Genomic DNA, 26,394 nt, shown 5'->3' with positions numbered 1-26,394 from the left:
GATTCATATTAACATACAACAAATAGTTGTTTACATTTATTTTTAAGCCCTCCGGAACACTGGCAGATTGGTGAGACCTGGCAACCATGACACCTGCTATTTCAAAATGCACTTAAAATTAACTAGCTACTTATGATTTTGTCGCAACTCGCAAGTCTATCTATCTATCTATCTATCTATCTATCTATCTATCTATCTATCTATCTATCTATCTATCTATCTATCGCCTTTCTAAAACCTGTTTAAATGTTGCAAATGTTGCTTTTCAAAGTATACAAATAAACTCCACTAAAATCCTTTAACATAGGAATAAAAGAATACAATTGTGAAAATTAAGGGGAAACAAAAACGCATTTTAAATAATAATAAAAAAATAATCGTGCGAGTAAGTTTACAAAGTCTGATTCATTCCCACAATGCGTTTCGGCAGCGCTGCTCTCTGCCCTTCAGCCAGCAGTGTGGAGTCTGTCTACTCTCAGCTAGGTATCATCACATCTCCGCCATTTCGTGTCATGGTTTAAATATAATTTATTTTTACACATTTATTCATATATATATTGAACAGCGTGTCTCAATAACTTGACTTAGATTTAAGTTTTTATTGATTATTTTGATATTTGTGTATCGACAGAACTTCCTACAATCCTAATTGCACGAGACTTGGCTAGTTAGTGTTAATTGAGCAAGTCACATGGACGAGTATCCGTTCTTTTATTATTTTTTTCTGAATTATGAATCCCTTAAAAAATTGTTTTATATATATATATATATATATATATATATATATATATATATATATATATATATATAAGCTCTCTTAGTCGGTATTTTGTACGCAAAATGACGCTCAAATGCGAATAAACATGGTTTCAATGAAAAAAAAAAATGGAAAAGGAAATTGTAAACTATGGAAGAATCCTAAACCCCTACGTGTGTCCTAGATTAGGGCACTGTTTAGGGAATGAAAGAGAGGCTTTCACACCCTATGTAGTGTGTTAGGAGTCGTTTATGGGGGCATTTAAGACTCAGCCATGAATTAGCAAACTGCGATACAGATAGCATGAGAAAAGCTAGCTTACTTAAAGATGATTTGGGGGTTGGATAGAAGTGTTTTATTTTATCCAGCGAATTATTTAATTTAAGATAAGACAATTTTCATTATATTTCATTTATTTTATATACATATATATATATATATGTGTGTGTGTGTGTGTGTGTATATATGTGTGTAATTATATATATATGTCTATGTTGACTACATTGAAAAGAAAATGGTTTATTTGGTGGAATTGTCTAATAACTGTCTGGTTCTTGACTGTATATTGTATTTTTAGCAGATAATCTGATCTAATTATGTACTTTGTGTGTGTTTTACTACAGTTTTACTTGTATACACATTTTATTGATCACCTATCTTCAGCCCAGGATTTGACTTATGGCTCAAGAAGACAAAGTGAGGAAGGTAAAGGTGAAGAAAGCCAAGAAAGAGGCCGCACCGAGTGAAAACCTGTCCAGCGGAGACCCACACCTGTTAGTATTAAGGCCGCTTTAAATGTACACTTTTTTCAGCCACAGCGCCAACACTGAACATCAGGGCAATCTTGTACACTGTTGTCTGACTGAATTCTGTAATCCGATTTGCTTGAATGTTTTGATAAATTTTCTATAACAGCAGCTCCGACTGTAGTTAAGACTTTAATCGGGGGTTTATATCAATTGCGCTCGTCCTGGTAGGTGATGGCACAAGTTTGATATAAGGATATAAAGAAAGAAAAACGTAACCATTGATATTGTGAAGCTTTCTGTAACGATTTGTTTACTTCCCTTTAATGAAAGGAGTCTCACTGGTGGGTGTTTGCAGTAGGTTTTTCCATCACAGAGGAGTCTTTAGCACAGATGCCTTTGCACTTGGTTTCAACTGTAATATAAAGCTGTGTTTTTTTGTTTTTGTTTTTTTTTTTACTCAATACAGCAAAAAAATATCGAAAAAAAGAGAGGCTGCCAATGGGACAGCGATAATAGCGACTCGGAATAGCAGCTGTAATGTTATTAATAACAGGAAGTTATCCCCTTAAGGCTTCACTAAATGAACAGTTAAAAAAAAAAAAACAGCTTTTTGTTATTAAATAAATGCAGAGTGATAATAGGAGGCACATTGCTTTGAAATAAGAGGAATAAAACTTGTGCATTGTTATTGGGGGAAAAAAGGTTCAAGGTAATAACGGTGGCTTTGCTTCAAATTGGATACATAATAAAAAATTTAAAAAAATCACAAGCGCACACACTCCTAATTTGGCTTAGAAAGTAAAAGCTTGTAATGCATGCACAAATATAGCAGCAAGAAAAAAAACGATATTTGACCGGATTATAATCTTTGTACATAACTTTGCATTGATAACGTAATATTTGTTATTCAAAGCAAAAGTACATTGGCGTTAAAAGCCTCCAAAGAACAGCCGAATGTTAGCACGCACAGCAGTATGTTTTTTGGAGGGAAACGCCTTCCATGTCAGAAGCAGCGACAGAGACAGATTGCTTTCCCCAATAAACGATTTGCGTGTGCGATCGTTAATCTAGCGGCGCGTGAAGCGAGAGGGCGGAAGATTACATTCATTACACGCTGCGTTGTACTCTCCTTTTTAATATGAATCAATTAATTTAGCATGATATCTGAGGCATTATATGGATAGGAAAAAAATAAATGCAAGTGCGGTCCATTTGTAATTAAATTCCTCTGAAAAGGGAAAAGAATCAACACTTTTCACGCACTCCAGAGAAGAGAAAGTACAGCAGATCGTATCAGCTTCCAGCTTGTTTACATTTAAACTTGTGGGTTTTTTCTTTTTTAATCTGCACAGAAAGGAATTCAAGAAGGTGGCGTCGAGAAACAAGGCGAAATCCCAGCGAGGACAGAAGGACACAAAGCAGCACAAGGTATTGTCCCTGTCACTAACTGTTTCCTCAGCTCTGACCTCTGCAAGGTTTACCCAGAGTTCAGCTCGATGCAGTGCTTCACACCGCTTGTAAAAGACATCCCTGTTTAATGAGCAGATCCACATCAGGCTTGTTTCCTTGTGTTCTCTACAGAGCCCTATAGAGAAACGTAATTAGTTAAACACAGATAGTGCGGCCTTGATCTGCACAGGCAATTTAGGAGCTGTCGGTGAAAAGCAGTACAGATCTGCCTTCATGCAGCAGTCCTTTTCTGTAGTCGCATCCTGCCAGCTAGTTATTTTCGACATCGGAACGCTACACTGTTTGGCAAACAACCCGGGCCCCGTGATCACAGTGACGCGGCCCACATGCTCCAGCATCGGGTTTCTGCGTAATGAGTCAAAGTCAGCTGCCTCTCAGTGGTCTACCTGTAAGCTGTCCTTTCAAGTTAGATTAATGTACCATCCAGCGTCTTATCTGTGCAGCAGGATTCGGTTTTCCTCGCTCGCCCCACTTTTTCATGCTTGATTTAAGCCGAGCCCCTGCCGAGTTAAGACTCGGTTTTCAGTTTATAGAAGGTTACAAGGAAACCCCGGGGTTTTATTTAATTTTTTTTATTATATATATATATATATATATATATATATATATATATATATATATATATATAAAATTTCATGTAGGTTCGGTAGAAGATGAGAAAGTGGAATTATTTGAAGAGCGTCGTTATGATGGTCCGTCTTTTTCAGCTGTAAAGCACAGAGGTGGTGTCGGAGCAAATTAAATGGAAGGGGCATCAGGGTTGCTTCAGGGGGGCAAATGTTGTTTAACACCTCGTCAGCGAAGTAGAAGTAACAGTTTCCGCATACTTGCTCTCCACAGCTCGTTTAACATATCCAGAGCTACACTATACGCACAAAAGTTTGTGGACACCTGATTTCTGTGATTTTTTTAATACTGCGTACCACATTTAGTTACCATTTGCTGTTACAATAACCTCCACTCTTCTGGGAAGGAAATTGGTGGAAATTGGTGCTCATTCAGCCACATGGGCTTTAGTAAGTCAGGTGCTGATGTAGGGTGAGGAGGCCTTGGGTACAGTCAGCGTTCCAGTTCATCCCTGAGGTGCTTAATCTGGTTGATGTCAGAGCTCTTTAGCAGACCACTCAAGATCTTCCACTCCAAAAAAAACATATGAAACCATATCTTTATGGAGCTGGCTTTGTGCACAGGGGCTTTGTCATCAGTGCTTGAATTGAGGCAAGTCTTATGGGGCGTCCCTAGTTGTTGTGTAATTCATTTATTTTTCGCTTAAATAATCTTAGGGACCCCCACCCCCCCAAGTCTATTTATTTATTTTTTACTTGTAATGGGGGGTCGCTAATGCCTTATGAGGGTCCCGGATCTCCCCAGCCCCCCCTTAATTCGAGCACTGATTGTCATGCTGGAACAGGTTTGAGTCTCCTGGTTTAAGTGTAGGAAAAATTGAATGCTACCATATCCAAAGACGTCCTTTACAATAGTGTGCCTCCAACTTTGTGGTAATAGTTTGGGGAAGAACCACATATAGCTGGGAGTCAGGTGTCGCAAAACTTGTCTCTATATAGTGTACATTTTGTTCATTAATCCCCCACTTTACCGCAGTTTGAATCTGGCGCCCCGGTTTATCGCGGAATTGCATTTGCCACGTAACTAATTAGTTTGGCTTTTTTTCCCAGTCTTTCGCGGATAGCACAAGAGACCAAAGAACTTTAGAGTTTTATGTTGAAATAAGGAAATGTATTAATAAATATATAATTATTAATTATAAAATGAAGTAAAATGTTAATACAGTACTGTATACATAAAATAGCATTTTTGGGGTGGTGTCGAGTCGAGACATGACCTAGCCTACCCAGAAATCTTAAAGAATGGTGATCAGTATGGGGCAAGGGAAATGCATCTCACAAGGCTGGAGATGAGTCCCAGCGTATGGTATGCATATCTGCTGTTATGTTTGCCTGCAGCACAAACATTAAAATATTTGTAACTTTGTCGTATCATCAGAAGTAAATCAGAAGTCGAACCATCGTAACACTGGGACTACATGTAGAGTTGGACATAGATAGAAGTAGTTTATAAAATAAAAATAATAAAATAACGTGTCGTTTTGATTGTCAGTTTTTGAGCTGTATAGTGCAGAAGTAGCATTAAGACGAAGCTAATGGAAGGGGCATTAGGCTTCCTGCTGGCGGCCAAGAACGATGTTTAACTCATCATTCAGTGAAATAAAAAATGTTTAAATCCATTTCAGTGTGCTTGTGCTCTACAGCTCTCCATGTGGCTTTGAGTCCAGTGTAGCCTTGCTAATTGTTGGTAACCAGCTGAAAAGTGCCAGGACAAAGTGCCTGGTCCACATGGTGTGTGCGGTTATTCTTTTAACTAACTAGTGTACTATTTACAGGGTTGCTAATATCACTGTTACGCTGATACAAGGCTTTCAATTTGATATGTATAAGACCAGGCGTCACCAAACTTTTTGAAACTGAGAGCTACTTCTTGGATACCGATTAATGTGAAGGGCTACCAGTTTGATACACACAGTTTTCAGTTTGATCTGAAATAACACATTTTCTCAATTTACCTTTTATTATATGTTATTCATAATTAATGCTATTCTTCTATGTGAAGACACTGATCATGTTAATGATTTCTTATAATAATTAACAATGATTTAACAAAGTAGGAAACAGCTATTTTTTAGAAAAAGCCCACGGGCTACTCATGTGGTCCTTGGGGACACCACGTTGGTGACCCCTGGTCTAGGGTATGAAAATGCACTCCTCCTTTAGAAAAGCAGCTACAGGGGTTTAAAACGTGATTTTCTTAAATAGGCTGTTTTTACAAGTGGAAAAACGCCTTGCATACCTGCTGCCACTAATAGCACTAACTCGCCCACAAACGGAGTGAAGTGCGTTTGCTTCATTTAGAACAGCGGTCCCCAACCTTTTTTGCACCACAGGCCAGTTCCAAGCAAGACCATTTTTCCACAGACATTGGGGGAGGGGTGGTCCCCAATTTAGACTCACTTTCTTAGGAGACACAACATACTTCAAATGTGTGACCAAGCAGTAGGATTCAAGTTTTTAAACTTGAACTCCTACAATTTATTTTACTTCTGTGTGAACAAACTACAATGTGTGGGTGTGTGTGTGGGTGTGTGTGTGGGTGTGTGTGTGGGTGTGTGTGTGGGTGTGTGTGTGGGTGTGTGTGGGTGTGTGTGGGTGTGGGTGTGTGGGTGGGTGGGTGGGTGGGTGGAGCTATAGACACCTTAATGTACGTCTTCTGTTAACAACAAGCTTATCTCAAAGCAGCAACCTGTTTAGTCAGGTTTATAGGTTTATCACAGCCCTATATTTGCATGCAGGCTGATCGGAAAAATTGTATGCTGTATATAATATAACTCATTTAAAGTCGCAATTGTGCAGGGCAAGATCCTACAGTGAAAAGGGTACGTTTTTTTTAAAACCTTTTAAAAGCCTTGAATGTAGCATTATTTTAGCATGTAGCACTTTCTTTGTCATTTATAGAAAGAAAGAAAGACAGAAAAAAGGTGCAGAAAAAATTTTCTTTGCATATCCTAGTGATGTTAGGAAGCTGAGTTTAGAGCACAGGGTCAGCTATGATACAACGCCCCAAAACACAGAGGTATCAAGGGCCCCAAGCATGGCAGCTTTGTGATAGCGGGACATGAATCCCCACCTTCCAATTAGTAACCCACAGCCTTAACCACCGAGTTACCACCTAAAGAATCAGCTTTACTTTTTTTATTTTTGGACATTTTATTTTCCACTGTTCATCACTGTTCTGATTACTCCCATAACAAACAGGGAAAGATTTGTCAATAGTATCATGCTATAAGTGGCTGGAAACATGAGGTGTAAAAAGCATGCATGAGAGGGTGAAAAAACAAAAACAAAAAAAAAAAAGCCCTGTCATCAGGAACGTTCTTCAAAGTCTTTCCTGGCAGTATGACCAGCATGTTTTTATTTCTACTGATGTTAGTTACCTAACAAAAAAAAAGGTTAACACAAACTTCCACACAATATATTGGGCCTAAATTACATGAATCTAATATACCCATTTGTCATCTGAGTGACACTGATGATTTACTGCCATCATTAACGACACTGCCTACAGCCAGGAAAGTTTCTCGCATCATAGATATCGAGCTGTCAATCATCTATAAATAATAATAATTGATTATAACCGCTTCCATCGTTCTAATTGTTTTCTTGTTATTACAAATTGCAGCTATAAGCAGAACAGCGTTCACAAAGCATGCTCTTATTATCTCAGGATCTTAGCTTGGAATATGATTCTCAGCAGTTGACTTTTGGAAATGAGCCTCATAGGTTTGTTCGTCAGTCCAATCTTCCCTGACACTTTTTTGTCTAATATGTCTTCGTGAAGTAAATTGGGGAAAAGTCGCACCAAAATTGAGAATGCAATTTTTTTTCCACAAGCATACACATGCTAGGCACTTAATTAGAAGCACCTGCTCATTTAGGTAAAATGCCTCTTTTTTTTTTTTATTGTGTAAGGTTTAATGAACATGGTAAATGGGAAATAACCTCCTTGTGTCACATCATCAGGTTTGCTTGATGCTAATCTCCAGGATTATTCATGCACTGCAGCCTTTTAAGTAAACCCAGAATGGTGTGAAGAACAAGAACAGCCAGTGAGCGTCGGTTCTGCAGGTGGAAACACGGTGTCGATGAGAGAGGATAAACCGTAGAAGAGAATGCGGAAAGCGATTCGAGCAGAAAAACATCAAAACTTGAGGCAGATTGGTTACAACAAGGCTTCAGATGCTTGCTATTTAAACCAATAACATTCTAAGGCTACTATGGGTATAGGCTGCAGATGTGGCCTGGTGGGCAAACGGAATTTGGTCCAACGGTCCCATCCTGCAGGCTGGTAAAGGAGGTGTAACTGTGAGGAACGTTTTCTTGGTACCCACTGGGCTCCTTAAAACCAATCTGAATGGCTACAATTGATGTACATCTTACAATGACGAGCATAAATGTTGTTATGCGAAGTGGCAGTCCTTTACACAATCTCATTGGAATGTTTCCAACTTCAAGAATGAAGGCTGTTCTGTGAGCAAGAAAGAATTATGGGGTTCCCAATAAAAAAAGGACCATTTGAGTATCTTGAAGGAGCACTTGCCTCTAGAGTTTCTAGTTTCTGCTCTTCTAAACACACCTGATCCAGCTCATGAGCTAATAATCAAGTGTTTTATGTGGTTGCTCAGGTGTGTTTGGAGCAGTGGAGCTGAGAATGCCTGCAGCCAGTAATCTCAGTTTGATCTATGACATTGTGCACAAGCCAAGGAAAGAGCTCACTAGGCCGGCTGATATAAAAATATCCTTTTTTTTTTTTTTCCCCCTGTTTTTTTTTTTAGGTCCTCTTTTGACCCTTCTAGTTCACATGCTGTTCCAGGAAGTGCATTTCAGCTGTTATAAGCCACTCTCAAAAATTTCCCCAATTGTAGGGATGATTTTATGTAGATGTAATTTTTTTTTTCCTCTCGTACTTTATAGTTTACAGTATACTTTTGATATAAAGTTGGGTTTGATTTTCATATGAAAACCAATGTTTGCAATATAAGAAAGTAAACACAATAGCAGCCAAGAGTGAGAGAATAATCACAGTCATTGATAACTTGACAACTCGATTAAGGAGCTTCAAGCAACTTAATACCCCTTATTGTATAGACTACAAAAGGGTTGTACAATTTTTTGAAACGTCTCAGTAGGGCTCCTGATTAAAAAAAAAAATAATAATATATATATATATATATATATATATATATATATATATATATATATATATATATATATATATATATATATATATTAAAAGAAGTAACTTTTGGCCAGTGGGCAAAGGTTGACCGTTTCATTTCAGTCAAATTAAATGTGCTGTAGGAAAAGTTAGTGTTTTTTTGTTTGACTGAGAGAGCGCTTCTTGAAGAAATCGTTTTCTTTTTCACATATGTAAAAGCCAAGACAAATATACAAATGTAGTTGGTGCAAATGCTCTTTTAAAGCTTAGGGCTCAGTGTCACCCACACTGCAAACACGTCTTTTTTTTTTATTTTTTTATTTTTTTTATAAGTCACGAATGGTAAATAATGATTGGTGATAATTAGTGTTGCAAAATTCCAGGAATTTTTAAGACCGTAAACTTTCAATGGGAATTAACAGGAATTAATGGAAATAAAGTGGGAATGTACAAAATTGCAGGTTAGCCAAAAACGGGTGAAATGTTAAAAAAAAAAAAAAAAAAATCGTGCAGGATAATTTTGGTTAAAACAACCAGATTTCATGCAATTCCAGTTTAATTCCAGATTTAATGCAATTATATTTGAATTTCACATGCGCACAGCACACTTACTACAAGACTTACCCCCTACATGCACTTTTCATTCCCCTGTAACATAACACAGATCATTTCTTGAATTCTGCACACACAATAATGTAAAAAAGAGAAATTCATTCTTAAAACTTCCTTGTGTTGCGTGTTATCTATTGTGCAACACAATCAATTATACTAACAAATAAATCAGTCATAAATTTATTTATATATATATATATATATATATATATATATATATAATTTTTTTTTTTTTTACCTGTATTAGTTTGCATTCTTTGTCAGCTTCTGACCAAACATGATCTTTACACTTATTTTTGTATATGATGCACTTTTATTTAAATTTCCCCAGATTTCTAATAAATTCCCATAAATAACTGGTAAGTTTTTAACTATTTTCAAAATTCCCCAGATGATGTCCCTATTAACAGAAATTTACCCGAATTGTCTTGCCCCTTTGCAACCCTTTTGATAAGGAAGTGGTTGAAATTTGCTGAAGATTTGAAGGAAGAATATCAGAAGGATTGGAGCGGTTTATGTGACCTGACCTGTATCCCCAAACTAGCAAAGTTCTTCATAGTCACATTGAACATGGGAATATTTCATTAATCATTCAATCTTTAGTAACTGTTTTATGCTTGTCAGGGTCACAGGGGATCCAGGACCTTTGAAGAGAACACTAGATGCAAGGATTGGACATTTGTCTATTGCAGGGTGCCACACACACACACACACACACACACACACACACACACACACACACACACACAAACCTTCACGTCTAGGAGCATTTTAGTGTACCTTGTTAACTGATGGCATGTTTTTCTGAGGTGGCAGGAAACCAGAGAACCCATATCTTTTTTTTATATATTTGTTTTTTATTTTTTAATTTTTTGTTCACAAACAAGGTGATTTGAACTCATACAATTTATTACAATATATTTACCCCCAGATGTTCCGTTTTATTCACTTTTGCTTTCCAACTGTGACCTTATCGGTCAGGAGGTTAAATATGCTTTGTTAGTTTCTGCTTTTTCGTTCTTTTTTTTTCTTTTCTTTTCTTTTTTACCTATGTAATAATGTGACATAAAAATGAGTACAGGCAACACTTTTGGAACCACATTAAGCTCTTTTGCATTAGATAACATGTAAAACATTGTCTGCTGATAAAACATTGTCTCAAAAGTTCAAAAGTTCTAGCTCTTTGGTTTTAGTGGGCCAGAAGATTTTATATACTTGGTAAGTGTTTGATAAACCTTCTACAAGCTTCTCACTGTTTTTGTAGCTCTGGAAAAGTGGTAGCTCAGTGATCGGAAGGTTGGGGGTTCCAAACCTGGTATCGCCGAGCTGCCACTCTTGGGCCCTTGAGCAGGGCCCTTAACCCTCTGTGCTCCAGGGGTGCCGTGTCATGGCTGACCCTGCGCTCTGACCCCAGCGTCTGAGCAAGCTGGGTTTTGCGAAGAAGGAATTTCACTGTTCTGTAATGTATATGTGAAAAAGGCTATTTTATTTTATTCTATTCTAAAGATAAACATAAGAACTATTCAAACTAGGCTACATTAAGTTCTGATCTTAGGGGTTTAATGTCTGCGCAGATGTTCTTCTTGTGGGACTACTCTGGCTTCTCCGATGAGCATGCATTTAGGTGGACTGGCGATGCGAGGAGATCACCATCTGTTCAATTTCGCTAGCAAACAGAAATGCTTTGAAAGTATTGTTCTCAGAAGAGCGTTCAAGCTTGGCATTTCAAGCATCTTAATTTTGCTATTATGTGAAGAGGTTTTTAAATGCTTGCTTGGAAAAAATATTTTCAAATGTCTTTTTTTTTTTTTTTTTTTTTTTTTTTCCCCTCTTCCTCTCGTTCTGCTACAGGTCAAGAGTCCTAAAAAGGAAATTACAGACTTTGAAATAGATAATGATAAAAGGTAATGTAATTTTGTTTTCTTTCCATTCCTATTATCGTATCATGTCAGAACGGCATATGTATGTGTGTGTATATAATATATATTTGGTCGTATAAAATATATAATCGCGATTAATCGCATTGAGTTGCCGCATGTCAAGTTTAATACTCATGATTAAATGCAAGTTGAAGTTTCAAATACTTAAATCAACTTGGGCAATGACAAATATGGACGTTTATGCTTATGTATGTTTATTATTAATCAAACCATCCTCAACATGTAGCATTGAAGAAAAAAATGGTAAATTGGTAAATGTTTTAAAGTAATTATGGTGTTTTAAATTACATCAAAGCACCAAATGGGACTTTTGCTTTGTTTCCACACGGACGGTTTTAATTGCTGGATATGTGCATGATGGCGTTATGGCGTTATGGGAATGGCGAATATGATCTATTACCACAGTAGATGGCAGTAATGCTCGAACTTGAATGAATGTATATATATATATATATATATATATATATATATATATATATATATATATATATATATATATATATATATATATATATAAAATTTCTTATTCCAAATTGGATTATTTCCAAAATTCCCCAGATAAAATTTTCATTAAAAGTTTCCGGAAATTTACTGGAAATGTTCAAGGCCCAATCCAGAGCATCTGCCTTGAGCTTGATGCAAATTAATTCTAGCGATTTGGATGCCTGATTATGTGGACAGTCTCCATACGTTTCTGTAATTTATTTTATTTTTATTCTTTTTATACATTAACTGTCTTTCTGTAAATGAATTCCTTTGAGGGGTCGGGGTGGAGACATGCATCAAAGAATGAAATCTCTTCCATTTGCTTTCGCACACACTCTCTGTCTGCAGCGACATTGATGGAGCGTTTCTTTAATCACAGAACGCCATAATCAGTGCAGACTTTGTGTAACACAGACCCTGCTGGTAATTGGCAGAGGAAGGGCGTCTTTTTTTTCTTCAGAGGCGAGGTCAAGTGTTAAGATGACGAAGCACTCCGATTAGCTCTCTGTAGATGGTGCTCTGAAATAGAGTAGCACAGGTCACTGTTATGGTAAACATAATTCATTTATTTGATTCAGTCCCCTCCCCCTTTCATCAAGCCTTGCTGCGTGGCAATAACAGCTTGCTTTCCTATAATTATTCTAGCATTTAATTGCAGTAATTATATAATTATCAGTGCCAATTAGGCAATATTGTTTAATTGCGGTAATTATGTTCTTGTCATTAGACAATGATTGGCTGTCTTTTAGATTTTCCAAACGTAATGAAGCCCTAATAAGTATTTTCTGCTTAATCTTTCCCTACTCATTTTTTATCAAAAAAAATCTGTCTTTCTTTTTTTGGCAGGGTTAAAGAGGAGGCAAATGATGGTGACTTTGTGGCAGAAAAGAAAGGGAAGAAAAGAAAGCTGGAATCGGTTGATTGCTCTCCAGCACTTTCTTTGTAAGTCATAATTGCTTTGAATAAATAAAACGAGCCTGACACACACAGCTATTTTAAACCATTGAACAATGAAGCATATACCTTGACAAAAGGGAAAAATGGTTGCTTGTGCATTAAGTAGGACACATTTAACATCAGTGATCAATTCCAGAGTTATTGGTTACATGTACAGTGAAGCAGGCTTTCTGTGATTTTATTTAATTTTATTTTTTTCCGCATTTTAACAACATACTTAAAATGAGACAAGAAACCTTTATTTTCCTTTTTTTATTTTATTTATTTAATTTCCATGTTTTAACAACGTACTTAATATGAGACGAGACATGTTTATTTTCGTTTTTATTTATTCATTTATTTATTTATTTTGCATGTGTCAAAACTGGATCAAACAACTGTTAAATATTGTAGAATATGTTCAACATATTTAATTAGGATTTTTTGGATATACAATAATGTTTCACTGACAAAACTGAGCTTGACATTATCTAGATGTTGATTAGCTCTTGATTTAAAACTTGAAGAATTCAATAATAACTATGCTACATACCATGCTGTAACTTGAATAATTAAAGTATTAACCATAGTATTAACAGTATTGAGTAATAATCACTATATGTGTATATATGGACACCTGACCGTTCCAGCCATATGTGGTTCTTCCCCAAACTACTTTCTTTCGGCTCCCATCAGGGGTCGCCACAGCGGATCATCCGCATGTTTGATGTTCTTCCCCAAACTGTTATCACAAATTCTAATGAATCCCTTTAAAATTGTTAGCATTAAAATGTTCTTTTCACTCAATCTTGGAGACCCGAAGATGTACTTTAAACTGGTATACAACAACGAGAAAAATGCAGCATTACTGATTTCATTGTAAACTTTTTCTTGACATTCGGTGTAAAGTTGTGGCAGGCATGTGGCTCTAAACTATTTACAGATCTCGTATCTTCGTGTTAGAGTTTGAATCAACTTTCCGAAATCTTCTTTCTCCACAGTTTAATTGGGTTCCATGTCCTTTGCTATGGAATGTGTTCTTGCACTTGCTCTGTCTTAAAATTTTTGTTTGTCTCGTCATAAGGAGTCCCGGAAGCTAACGGGGCGGATTATTTATTGCTGAGTGGAAGTCGTTCTCCGCTTCCAGGAATATCTGTTGCATGCTTTTGGGTGCATTCCTCATATTTGTGGACATGTGTGGTTTTCAAGTGGTTAAAGAGATTGCTGGTGTTCTTCACCTTTGGCTACAACTCTGCTGTTCGGACATCTAGGGGAAGTTCATTCCACCCCCTCGGTGCCAGAACAGAGAAAAACCTTGAAGAGACCTGAGAGAAGGTGGTACCAGTGCTGGAGGATCTCAGACAGTGTGGTGCAGTGCGGGGTGTGATGAGGTAAGATGGTGCTGGTCCATTTTTGGCCTTGTAGGCAAACATCAGTGTTTTGAATCCGATACGTCCAGCTACTGGGAGCCAGTGGAGTGAGGGCCGCAGTGGGGTGGTGTGGAAGAACGTGGGCAGATTGAACACAAGTCGTGCAGCTGCGTTTTGAATCATTTGCAGTGGATGAATAGTGTTCAGATTAAGACCTGCCAGCAGAGAGTTGCAGTAGCATAGTCTCGAAATGACAAAAGACTCAACAAGCACCTGAGCAGCCTGTGTGGACAAAAATGGTCAAATTATTGGCATGTAGAGAAGAAATCGACGAGCCACATTAGCAACATGTGAGGAGAAGGACATTTGATTGTCCATAGTTACCCCTATGTTGCGAGCAGTGGCTGAAGGGGAGAGCAGAGAGTCATGGAGTTTTTTGGAGATCTTGACCCAGAGATGAATCACCTGGGATGACCAGCAGTTTTGTATTGCTGGGGTTGAGTTTTAATTGAGGAGCACTCATCTATGAAGATATGTCTGTCGAGCATGCCGAGATCTGAGCACAACATGGTTACCGGTGAATGCACCAGAAATGTCTGATGTAAACTGAGAATTTGCCAGAAAAAAAGGAATGTGTCGAATGGAGCTGAAAGGTCAAGGGGGATGAGTACAGATGACTGCTTGGCTGATCGGGCAGCATGTAGTTACTCAGTAACCATCTCTGTGAAATGTGCCACTTTGAAACCAGACTTGTTTGGATCATGGAGGTTGTTCTGTGAGAGATAGACAGACAGATGGTTAAAAACAGTGCAGTTCAGAGATTTAGAAAGAAAGGAGAGAAGTGATACCGTTCTGTAGTTGTTGATGTCTGATGGATCCAAAGCAGGTTTCTTCAAGGTAAAAACCCTTGCTTGCTTGAAGGTATTTGGCACATGGCCAGATGTTAAGGACCTGTTAATGATCTAGGAGATGAAGGGCAGGAGGTCTTGTGAGATGGACACAACTTGCATAGTATTGATTGTTGGCCGATGTCAGAGGTTTTGAACCCGAACCAGTTCCATATGACAGAAGGCCACCTTGTTTTTAACCAATTTATCTTCGTACCTGGCTAATTTTAGTTTTAATTTTCACTGTATAGCAGAATCCATATCATGGCACAACGTAATACTGGTAGTCACGTTCATACCGATATAGTGCCCACCTATGCAATTAGGTAGGTACAAAAGTGTGTGTGTGTGTGTGTGTGTGTGTGTGTGTGTGTGTGTGTGTGTGTGTGTGTGTGTGTGTGTGTGTGTGTGTGTGTGTGTGTGTTTGTGGTATTTTCTTTACGAACTGAATCCTGTTTTATTTAGTTTCCTGCATCAGTAGTAAACGTTCTGCTTTACGCTAGTTTGCAGTTAATCTTGTTTACCTCCTGCGACTTGCGTAGTGGCAGTGTATCAGAGTTAAATCAGCTGTTCGTTGCACAGGAAGCCTCGCTTAACCTGCTTATTTCCACTGTGTTGCATCTGAATGTGTGAGCGAGCAGTGAAGCGGTGCACCGAATCTGCTTAGAAATACAGTTGCTGAGCCTTGTTTAGAAAAATCACTCAGCCTGACATCAGTTTGTAGCGGCTCTTTGTGTTCCGTGCGATGTGGACTTGCCGAAAGTGCCACGTGTCACTCAATTTATAGTTCTGGCTTGTGAGATTTTTTTTCAGTGAAAGAATGTCTGTGTAGTTGAGAAAAAGTGCTGTCCTATTCACATCAAATTGCTTATTGTCAGTTGAGAATATCCGCAGTAGGAGGTAGGTGATTATAAAAACAGCTAGGCTCAGAAATCAAGTACCGAAAGTCTCACATAACAGCCTTTTCTGCCTCATGGAGATGTATCCAGCAGTGGACAGTCCAGGTGTCTGAGACAAAGCACACTTTGCTTCTTGTTTTTTTTTTTTTTTTTTTTTTGTAGCAGACAGAACAGCGCCAGAATAAATAACCGTAATCCAAGACGACTTTCACAAAACAAAAAGTTTGAACGCATTTAGAACCCGGTCGACCGTAATAATAAAATGTCGTAATAATCGACTGAAAAACTCAAGTGATGGTAAAAATGAACAGGAAGTTGTTACGCAAACATTGTCTTAAAGTCTCATAGCACATTCTTGTGTCTGTAGTCACATATAATAAAACATGGTGAAAACAAAAAATTTTCTAATGCACTGTTTGTGCTTTCTAGACTTTGTCCTTTTTAGATTCTTATTAGTGATAGTATTAATAAAGTTATGGGATGGATGATCGATAAATTGTGTAGTAATTGCGGTAAATTCATATAAGAAAAATGATCTCTGTGAGGAGAAGCAGTTTGCTGAATAAACAGAGAAGAGACAGAGATGCATTTATTTTGTCAGCCCTAGGGTACCCATCTGATTATGCACCGTGACTAACAGTGACACTATAACAACCGTAGCTGTAACTGTACCATGTACTTCTGAACTCCTGTCAGCCACAGTGCCATCTGACTGACTGTGGAGCAATTCTTTATTATTATTCGTGTTATTTAGAAGGAAACGGTGCCAAACAGACGTTTCAGAATCAGGAACAGCAATGTGAAGAAAGCCAGCACAATGCTGTCATTTAAGTCAACTAGTTTAGCATGCAGCCACCTCACGGTTCAACATCTCGAGAAAAGAAACTAAAAGGCGCCATCCTGTCTGGAATATTATCTATTAAATGCAATGCGAAAAGAGACCCCCACAGCAGATAGCGAAATCCTTCGACAAAGACATCCGGCTTGACATTTTGTCACGGTCACAGACACACGATGTGCGTTTGAAACTTTGCTGGAGGAAGACAATATGGCTGCACAGAACTCTATGCACTCTGCAGAAATAGTTTTTGTTTAGTCTGTGCTTAACATACTAATTGGCTGTGAGTTTTTTTTTGCAGCCAAAACATGGGACAGGTGCACTGGATCTTTCATTTGCTCAGTGGGCATGCTCAAGAATGTGTGATTTGTCCACCCTTGAATGTATTATGGCATTATAAGGTTACGTTATATTGTGTATGTTTTGTACTGCGTTTAATAAATTGCCTCTTTCCAGCAGGCCGAAGCAGAAGAAGAAGAAGAAAGCGCCCCAAGAGGGAAAAGAAAGTCCTGCTCCGGAGGAAAAAAAGCCAATGTCGGAAGCAAAAAATAAGGTAGACTTCACCACTTAACAAGACATCGAGACATGGCCGTGAAATACCGAGCTGCTGGTAATAGACTTAAAAAACAATCCATAAAGATTATACTGTCTCAAGTCTCTTTCCGTGGAGCCCCGCAGTGAATAAGTGATTTAGTCAGTCAGGCTAATGAGTGTCTAGAATTGATTTGTGTGAGCGTTTTTGTCCAATTCTTTTTCAAATAATTCCGTTGACGGACATTCCACAGACCGTTTTACAGGAAGGGCCGATTTGATGAACAAATTAAACGGTCATTAAACGTTTGATTGAAGCCGGAGCACAATGCATAGAATATGCATTGACTTTATTAAAGACTCGCATTGACTTTGACACTTTTCCAGTGACTGAAAAGACTAATATAGGTCTATGATTTCCTGTGCTGAAGCGGGGTCATAAGCAAACACTTGCATGGGCTCTGACCTCATTTGTCCTCGCAGGCTATAGTTTGAAACCTTTCAGTGATTTTTAGTAGATAAATGAAAGACTAGAAGAGCAAGGCTTTTATGTGAGACATACTCAGTAAGGGACAAGTTTTAAATTTTTTTATTTAATATACATATATTCTATATACACAAGCATGGTGTGTGTGTGTGTGTGTGTGTGTGTGTGTATATATATATGTATGTATATGTATATATATATATATATATATATATATATATATATATATATATATATATATATATATATATAAGTATGATTTTTTTTTTTTTTTTTTTAACGCTATATTAAAAATTAGTCAATCAGCACAAATGCAAAAGTTTAGTACTATGAGTGCAAAGCTACAGTTGGCATTTATCATGTTTTTTTCATTGTGGTCACATATTTTGGGCCCATCCTTTGTGCAAATTGTCTTCCATCTCTCAAGGCCCTCCTGATCGATCCAAAATTTCACATTCCTGCAGTTTAAGTAGGCTTAAAGTCAGCAGATCTGATCTGTGCAGATATTAGACACGTCTCTCTGTGCTTGCTTTTCACTGGGTGTTGCGTAGGAGCAAACATGATTTCAGTGCAATTCATTGCATTTTTGTTCTTTGTAAAACCATTGTTCCTGCTGCTTTCAGGTCATCCTGCAAAATCTTTTTTTTTAAGGTATTACTGACATTTTTCTTAACCATCTTTATCAGTCAGACAGTGTGTGGGTCAAAGGATGATCTGTTTCATGTGCTCCCATTTGCATATAATAGAATTGAGTAATAATATTTGTTCATATAGCTATGCCTCTATAGCTTTTTCACTTTGATAGAAACAACTGCTTATTTGTGCCATTTCTAAGCTTCTTATCATGTGGCATTAGTACATGGGATCGTGCAGATACTGGTCAAGAGCTTCAATCATTTTTACATCAAATGGCAAAATGGGGAAAATTTGTGATCTCTGTGACTTTAACTTTGGCATTGTTTTTATCCGATACGCTTGGTTGAATATTTCAACTGCTTCTTCGTCTGAATTTTCACACATAGTAGTCTCTAAAGTTGAATAGTGAAGAGAAAGTTGGGAAAAGCCTCATTGATTAGAGAGATCAGAGAAAAACTGACGGCCTGGTTTGAGTTGACAGGAAGGACATAGTAACTCGTATAATTACACTTTACAACCATGGTGAGCATGAAAAGCATTTCACAAAGTGCACAAAACATCTAACCTTAAGATAAATGGGCTATAACAGCAGAAAGCGTAAAGAAATGGGTTACACTCCTATCAGCCAAGAACAGTAATCTGAGGTAGCCGAGGGCACAGACTCCCCCAAATTGCAATGCTGATGATAAATTCGATCTTTTTCCGCTCTACACCTGTCAATTTTCGGTTCCGCTGTGTCACATTGATTCCTTTTGGTTTGTTCATTTGGTTTGTTGAACGAGAAACACATCCTGTAACTCTATATGCATATGATTTCTCCTTTCTATTATAGTTGGCAAACAATTCAATATTATATACAGATATTTGTAAATTATTGCAGCTTAAGGTTTTCCTCACATCACTTACATCAGTCAATCAGTCAGAGGGAAGGCTGGAGATGGGATATTTGCATGAAATGGAAAGAAGAAAACCATGCACCTGTGTTCTTAATAGATGTAGCACTTCTACAGTACATCAGCTTCAATGTAAATTCATTGGGTCTTATTTATTGAAAGTTATGTTACATTAGAGCATTTATATGTTGAATCGTGTCAAATGTGAGCACAAAAAAGCAATCTCTTTCTCTTCGTTTTCCTTATTCAATTAGTCATTTTTCTTTTTCTTTTTTACTTTATTTGTTCAGGAAACTTTCCTAACCTATAATGGTTATTTGTAGAAGCTTTGATAAAATCTAATATAAAATAAAAAATAATAAATTAAAAATAAAAATCCATAAATTGAGGTCACGATCCATCCATTTCTGTTAAATAAATTAATAAACAAACAACAAAAAAGATTACAAAAACAATGTAATAGATCCTAATTTAATTGATTAGTTTATAAATTATTATATCATTTAACAGTGTATTTAATATCTAAATGTAATATTTGTTTTTGCAATAATATATCTTACTCTGTGTGTCTGTCTATTAATCTACATTATATTATATTATATAAACAAAAATGTACAGTATTTAACCAAAAACATTCAAAATGTTATTCCTAACGTTCCTGTACATTCAGTCATTATTCCCCCCACTCTTCTGGGAAGATGTTCCACTAGATTTTGGAGTGTGCTTGTTGACATTTGTGTTAGAAGGGGTGTCAGTAAAGTCAGGGACTGATGTAGGTGTGGAGACCCGGGGTGCAGTCAGTGTTCCAAATCATCCCAAAGGTGTTTAGTAGGGTTGAGCTCTATAGCAGACCACTCAAGATTTTCCTCTCCAAACCATGTAAACCAGATCTTCATGGAACTCACTTTTTGCACAGGAGCATTGCCATGCTGGAACAGGTTTGGGTTTCCAAGTTCAAGCGAATGCAAAAGTGCATCCAAAGACGCCCTATACAGTTGTGTGCCTCCACTTTGTGGAAACAGTTTGGAGAAGAATGTGGCAGGAAATGTCCCAAGATCGATTGATCGATCTGTCTGTCTCTGTCAGTCCTTTTTTTCCATTTTAAAGTTTTTCTTCAGAACCTGGCTATCCTGGCTGTCACCTGCTATTGTGTGTAAACGCACTTGTATAAGTTCTAAGTGAGATGTGATTATTAACAGCGTTGTGCCGTATGTATGCACTGTAAATAGTGCTGGAACGATACTTTGAGTTAATTGAATACAAAAAAAAATCTTCAAGGCAAATTATTTATGCAAAATGGAGCAACAGGGAGAAAACGGCAAGGGGCGAGGAGAAGATTCATATGGAAGCCCGTTTGTACCACATAAAAAAAAAAGTTTGCTTAATTCCACATTTTTGTTTCTCGCAATTCCGATTTCTTAAAAAAGATTTTTACCCAATCGGGCAACGTCACCTCCTCTGTAGTGCAAGAACGCTTTACATTGAAAATGAAATGGGCTACAATCAATAGATTTGCATGGTATCAAACTAAGCCTAACAATCAGCTCTGGAGGAGACTGAACAAGACATATGGAGCAGAGGAGCCTCGTTCATACACAAACAGCTTCGCACTTCTGGCGACTACATTGTTACCTGTGGATGCACCAGGAATGTCTGTTTACGAAAATTAGTCAGAATTGCAAGAAAAAAAAGTCAGAAATTCGAGGAACGAAGTCAGAATTGCGAATTGGAATGTCTTTTTTTTTCTTGTATGATTAGTATTACTCTTTAATAAATAAAAAGTAATTCGTATCCGATTGCTGGGTTAATTGTTGGAATAATCGGTAGAATTACTTAGGATTACTTAAATAGTCGATAGCTACAGCCCTAGTTGTTAGTGAGATGTGCTAACTGCTCTCACTGTCCCCCCCCCCCCCGTCTCCCATCTCACGCTGTGGGTGTCAATTTTCTAGAAGGTGAAGAAGGAGGCAGGGGAGCATCCTGTCACAGCAAAGAAGAAGAAGACAAAGGAGGAGATCGAGGCATCCAGGGCCCTCAAGATCAAGAAGAAGGAGGAAGAGGAGCAGCAGCGATGGCGTTGGTAATACGTGTGTGTATATGTTTGTGTGGCAGTGTCTGTATTGTGCATCTAAAACACATTTTCCGTTACTCAAGGTGGGAGGAGGAGAAATATGAAGATGGTATCAAGTGGAAGTTTTTAGAGCACAAGGGGCCCAATTTTCCTCCTGAGTACCAGCCGTTCCCAGACAACGTGAAGTTTTACTATAATGGTACATCTTTCTTGCTTGCTTGCACACCAAGATAGCACATGTTTAAAATAAGATTTAGGTCATGCATTCAAGTATTCACATACCTACCCAGAGAAAAATATCCAGTCTTCTGATTCGTAAGAGCATATAGGCCAATCAATGATTGACAATCAATGATTGACACGTGTAGGTGTTTTGAACATTGCGATACACCTGAAGTAGAGCCTTGTGCAGAACTGTTTTCCAATCCCGCTGAATTTATGGCTATTACCACCCGCTGCTGCCTGTTCCTGCAAACATTGTCACAGCTTATAAAGATTGTGTAAAAATGTCCACAAACTTTAGGGCTACAATTAACTTACAGAATAATAACAGGCATAAACCATTAAACTGATGGCAAATAGCAAAATAAAGCAATACTACAGCAAAGCACATATAACCAACGACTTGGGAATTTTATTTGTGTTTTTATTTATTTTTTATTAACTTTTAAACAAAACATTTCAACTTGCGGGAACGTGGGACTCTATATTTGCCGCCCGGGGCAAAGGTAAAATCGCTCGCTTCCACAAGATTATTGTTGGGTCCCGCGGGTTCCCAATCCCAATTCAGCCCTCTAACCTGAAGCCGTGACTTCAGTAAAAATTTTTCCTTTACTTTATAGATGTGTAAATGGTGCACCCTCAATTACTGTCATGGGGAATGGGGACTGTTTTGAGTCTATTGAAGTGAGCTATTTAGATACTATCTTAGCTCAAATTAGACAAGTCACAAAACAATCTACCCCCAAATAATTTATGTACAATAAAAATATATCTATTAAAACTCTCTCTCTCTCTCTCTCTCTCTCTCGCTCTCTCGCTCTCTCTCTCTTTCTCGTTCATAAAATTATACTTTACAAGAAATAGTTAGTCATCCGTCTCCATACTACTGTCCTCTACATCTGCATCCTCTACCAACTGGCTGCATGTCTTCCCACTTCATCCATAAACCTCCTCTTTGGTCTTCCTCTTTTCCTCCTTCCTGGTGGCTCCATCCTCAGCCTTCTCCTACTGATATACCCCATGTCTTTCCTCTGTACATGTCCAAACCATCTCAATCACGCCTCCCTCACCTTGTCTCCACAACATGCGCTGTCCCTCTAATAAACGTATTTCTAATCCTGTCCATCGCCGTCACTCCGAATGAAAACCTCTTCATCTCTGCTACCTCCAGCTCCACCTCCTGTCTTTTACTCAATGCCACGGTCTCTAAATCATACAACATTGCAGGTCTCACCACAGTCCTATAAACTTTCCCTTTCACTCTTGCAGATACTTCGATCACAAATCACTCCTGCCACTCGTCTCCACCCCCTCCACCCTGCCTGCACTCTTTTCTTCACCTCCTCCGCCTCTTCTCCCGACAACCGCACCCCTCCTCTGCCCTCCCTTTCATTCACGCACAAGTACTCTGTCTTACTCCTACTGACTTTCATTCCCCTTCTCTCCAGCATGTACCTCCACCTCTCCAGGCTCTTCTCAACCTGCTCCCTACTCTCACCACTAATCACAATATCATCCGCAAACATCATAGTCCAGGAAAACTCCTGTTGATACTTCTCCATCAACATTTGCAAATAGTGCGTCTGTGGTGACAAAGCAAATAATGTGTTTGTGGTGACATAACTTCATGGTGTGACTGATCAACTTAATTCCCCTGTAGTTACCGCAGGTCTGCACATCCCCCTTGTTCTCAAAGATCGGTACCAGCACACGCCTTTTCCATTCCTCAGGCATCCTCTCACCTCCAGAATTCTTGTTAAACAATCTTGTTAAAAATTCCTCTGCCATCTCTCCTAAACATCTCCATGCTTCTACCGGTATGTCATTTTTTTTTAAAGCATGGTTGTCAACTTGCCATCTGCAAAATATAATAAAAATATTGATTTTCACAAGTTGCTTCACCTTTCATACTCAAATACATGAGGGAATGTGTTAAAAGGAGAAATCCCCCATGCACTCTTCAACAAGAAGCCACTATAAGCTTCAACATGTCAACATTTGAGAGTTAAACTCAGTATGTGACTTTGGCATTTTTTAAGTAACTTTTATAATAAATACTATGAATTAGGGTTTTATATAGTTATAATTGTCAAATGTTGCATGCCATAAGGAACTGTTTATTTTTATTAAATAATTTTTACATAATTTTACATAACCCATCTCTTTCTCTTATTGAGCATAAAACCCATTCTGAGGTTTGCCTGTGTCCTTCATCTGGGTCATGTGGTCTTTGAAAACTTGCTCCCTCTGTTTATAATTACTTGTTCATGGACATGCGTGTGTGTGTGTGTGTGTGTGTGTGTGTGTGTGTGTGTGTGTGTGTGTGTGTGTGTGTGTGTGTGTATATATATAATATAGGCAAACGTATTTGTATATAGTTGTAGCAGAAAAAGCTCAGGTTTTTCTTGTCACTGGTGAAGCTCTCAGAAATGCATTTAAACAAATTTTGTTCACTCACGCTCGTCCATGCTTTGACCTTTCTTCTTGTCTATAGCCATGAGGTCAATACAATTAACTAAAAATAGCATATTTTAGGGCTGCAACTAACGACTATTTTGATAACTAATTAATCGGACGATTATTTTTCTGATTAATCGATTGTTCTGATTATTATTATTAATTTAATATTTTTTTTATGAAATGTTTTGCTTATTATAACTATATAAAGTAAAAAATATATATCCATTGGTGTATAAATGCATAATCATTTGTGGGGAAAAAGCACAATGGTGGCTTAAAATGTGATTGATTGCTGCTGCTGTTATTTGCTGCTTTTAGATTTAGTGTTTGTTCAGAGTGTTTTAATTGAATCCATCACCGTCACTTGGGACGCACACTTTTTCCTGCTGCCGGTTGGCCCTTGTGTTTTCTTCCCATCACGCTTGCGAAATGAGAGAACAGAGCAAGAGTTTAGGGTGTATAACATTACACTTCATCATAAGAGACGATTATGAAATAAATGACGAATGAATGTAAACGTAAACCATTTTTATTGACAAGAAAATACTATCCAACATAAAACCTGCGTTTTATTTGCGTTTCCATTTAGAAATGCGTTGGGTATATAAATAACCTCATTTCCGTTTTTAAATAGCTTGTTGATATCAGATGCAGGCTTATGTAATCACCTTATCAATTGTCCACAATGATTTTTCACCTCAACATCTTTGTGAAGCTTGATGTCTCTGCTATGTTTTTGTGCTATAGGTAATCCTGTAAAGCTGAGCTTGGCTGCTGAAGAAGTGGCTTTGTTTTTTGCTCAGATGCTGGATCACGAGTATACCACAAAGGATGTGTTTCGTGACAACTTCTTTAAAGACTGGAGGAAGGTAGGTGGAGATGATTCATTCCTGTCCATACAGACTCATAGATGTCTTCTGTGATGGTGGGATGCATGCCAGTGCTAAGCTTGAGATCATTTGGTGGGTATAGATAACCTGGCAAATATGCACATGGACTCAGTGGCAGGGGGGTTCGTTGTTGCAGCTTTGGCTGTAAACATACAGTATGTTTTGTACACAAAGCTTAATAGTTCGACATCTAGGTTCTGTTAACCAAGAGTGACCATCTAACTAAGAATGGAGAGATCAGTACCCCTGGTGAATTGTATGGGCTATAGGCTTCATCATTTACGATCCAAATAATTGCAAATTGTCATTTAGTAATAATAGCCTAAAAGAAGAAAAGCTAGAAATAATGAGCGTTTTTCACCAATTCCTATTTTTTCTTTAATATACAGTAGTTTATTTCTACTATTATCAGTAGGCTGACACTCACTTTTGCTGATTCAACAACCAGTGAAAGAACACTACTCCTTATTGACTAATTTTGAACAAAATGTACTTAACAGTGATCTGACGCACCCCGACGCTGCCACTTTAGTGCTTTATACTTATAATTCCAGCTGGCTGCTGCAACACACATCACCTTTTAGTCCATTTAATTACTGCACAGATGACACGACCTTTTCAGAATCAGGAAAATGTATGTGTGGAAATCTAAGAATAAATCATCAGAAATAAAATAAAGGCGCTCACCAGAACCCAAAAATATATGTAGTTGTTTGTGACTTGCCGTAGTTAATTACGTTCTTAGCCTGCTTAACTAGGATTTCAGACAAGCAAAACACAAGCCTGACCAGTACATTGTACATACACTTGTTCTTTGGTCTAGCTACGGACTTGTCATCCCACCTGACCTATTTTGGTTTCTTTTTTTTTTTTTTTTTTTTATCATTTTATCAGATGAATTAAATCGGTGTCTTTGCTTAACAGTGTGAAAATCTAATTTCTATACTAAACTGGTATATCATTGATATGTCCATTGTATGCTTACAGTCATAGTAGAATTTGGTTTGTGTTTTACGTGCAGAAAGAGAAATGTTAGAAATAAATTATTGATCATTCGTGTGTGTGTGTGTGTGTGTGTGTGTGTGTGTGTGTGTGTGTGTGTGTGTGTGTGTGTGTGTGTGTGTGTGTGTGTGGATAGATAGATAGATATTATATATATATATATACCGTATTTTCCAGACTAAAAGCAGCTACTTTTTTCCCACGCTTTGAGCCCCATAACATTAGATCAATTAAATTGTCGAACAAGTTAAGGTGAACCAATGAAAGTCTTTATATTAAATCAGATGCGCTCCCACTGAATCGAGCCGCACCACATCATAAATATGTATGAGGTTTCTCAGACGTTTGACCTGCTGCTCACTCGGACTGTCTACAGGAAAGGCGACATAACGCTAAAAACAAACAGGCATGAAAAAACGCACTTCACCTGTGTTCTGAGCTGCACGGCATCGGGAGAAAAGATTCACCGAT

General features: G+C 37.8%; 1 protein-coding gene across 3 annotated transcripts in view; it reads left to right on the top strand.

Moving 5' to 3' along the window:
* The first annotated feature begins 386 nt into the window (after nt 1–386).
* Nucleotides 387–26,394, top strand: part of zgc:173742 (DNA topoisomerase I, mitochondrial) — a 59,382-nt gene continuing 33,374 nt past the window's right edge. The window contains exons 1-9 of one of the 3 annotated variants that reach the window (XM_046864796.1): nt 387–483; nt 1,381–1,530; nt 2,859–2,934; nt 11,227–11,279; nt 12,648–12,743; nt 17,191–17,284; nt 21,231–21,358; nt 21,433–21,548; nt 24,779–24,900. In XM_046864796.1, the coding sequence (XP_046720752.1) occupies nt 1,436–1,530; nt 2,859–2,934; nt 11,227–11,279; nt 12,648–12,743; nt 17,191–17,284; nt 21,231–21,358; nt 21,433–21,548; nt 24,779–24,900 (780 nt within the window). In that variant the 5' untranslated portion in view covers nt 387–483; nt 1,381–1,435. Of the gene's footprint in view, nt 484–1,380; nt 1,531–2,858; nt 2,935–11,226; nt 11,280–12,647; nt 12,744–17,187; nt 17,285–21,230; nt 21,359–21,432; nt 21,549–24,778; nt 24,901–26,394 lie in introns of all 3 variants that reach the window. The other 2 variants (XM_046864794.1, XM_046864795.1) reach the window with 2 other exon arrangements.

Source organism: Silurus meridionalis, chromosome 13, assembly GCF_014805685.1.
Source record: "Silurus meridionalis isolate SWU-2019-XX chromosome 13, ASM1480568v1, whole genome shotgun sequence".
Taxonomy (NCBI): domain Eukaryota; kingdom Metazoa; phylum Chordata; class Actinopteri; order Siluriformes; family Siluridae; genus Silurus; species Silurus meridionalis.
This window is presented reverse-complemented; position numbering and strand designations above follow the sequence as displayed.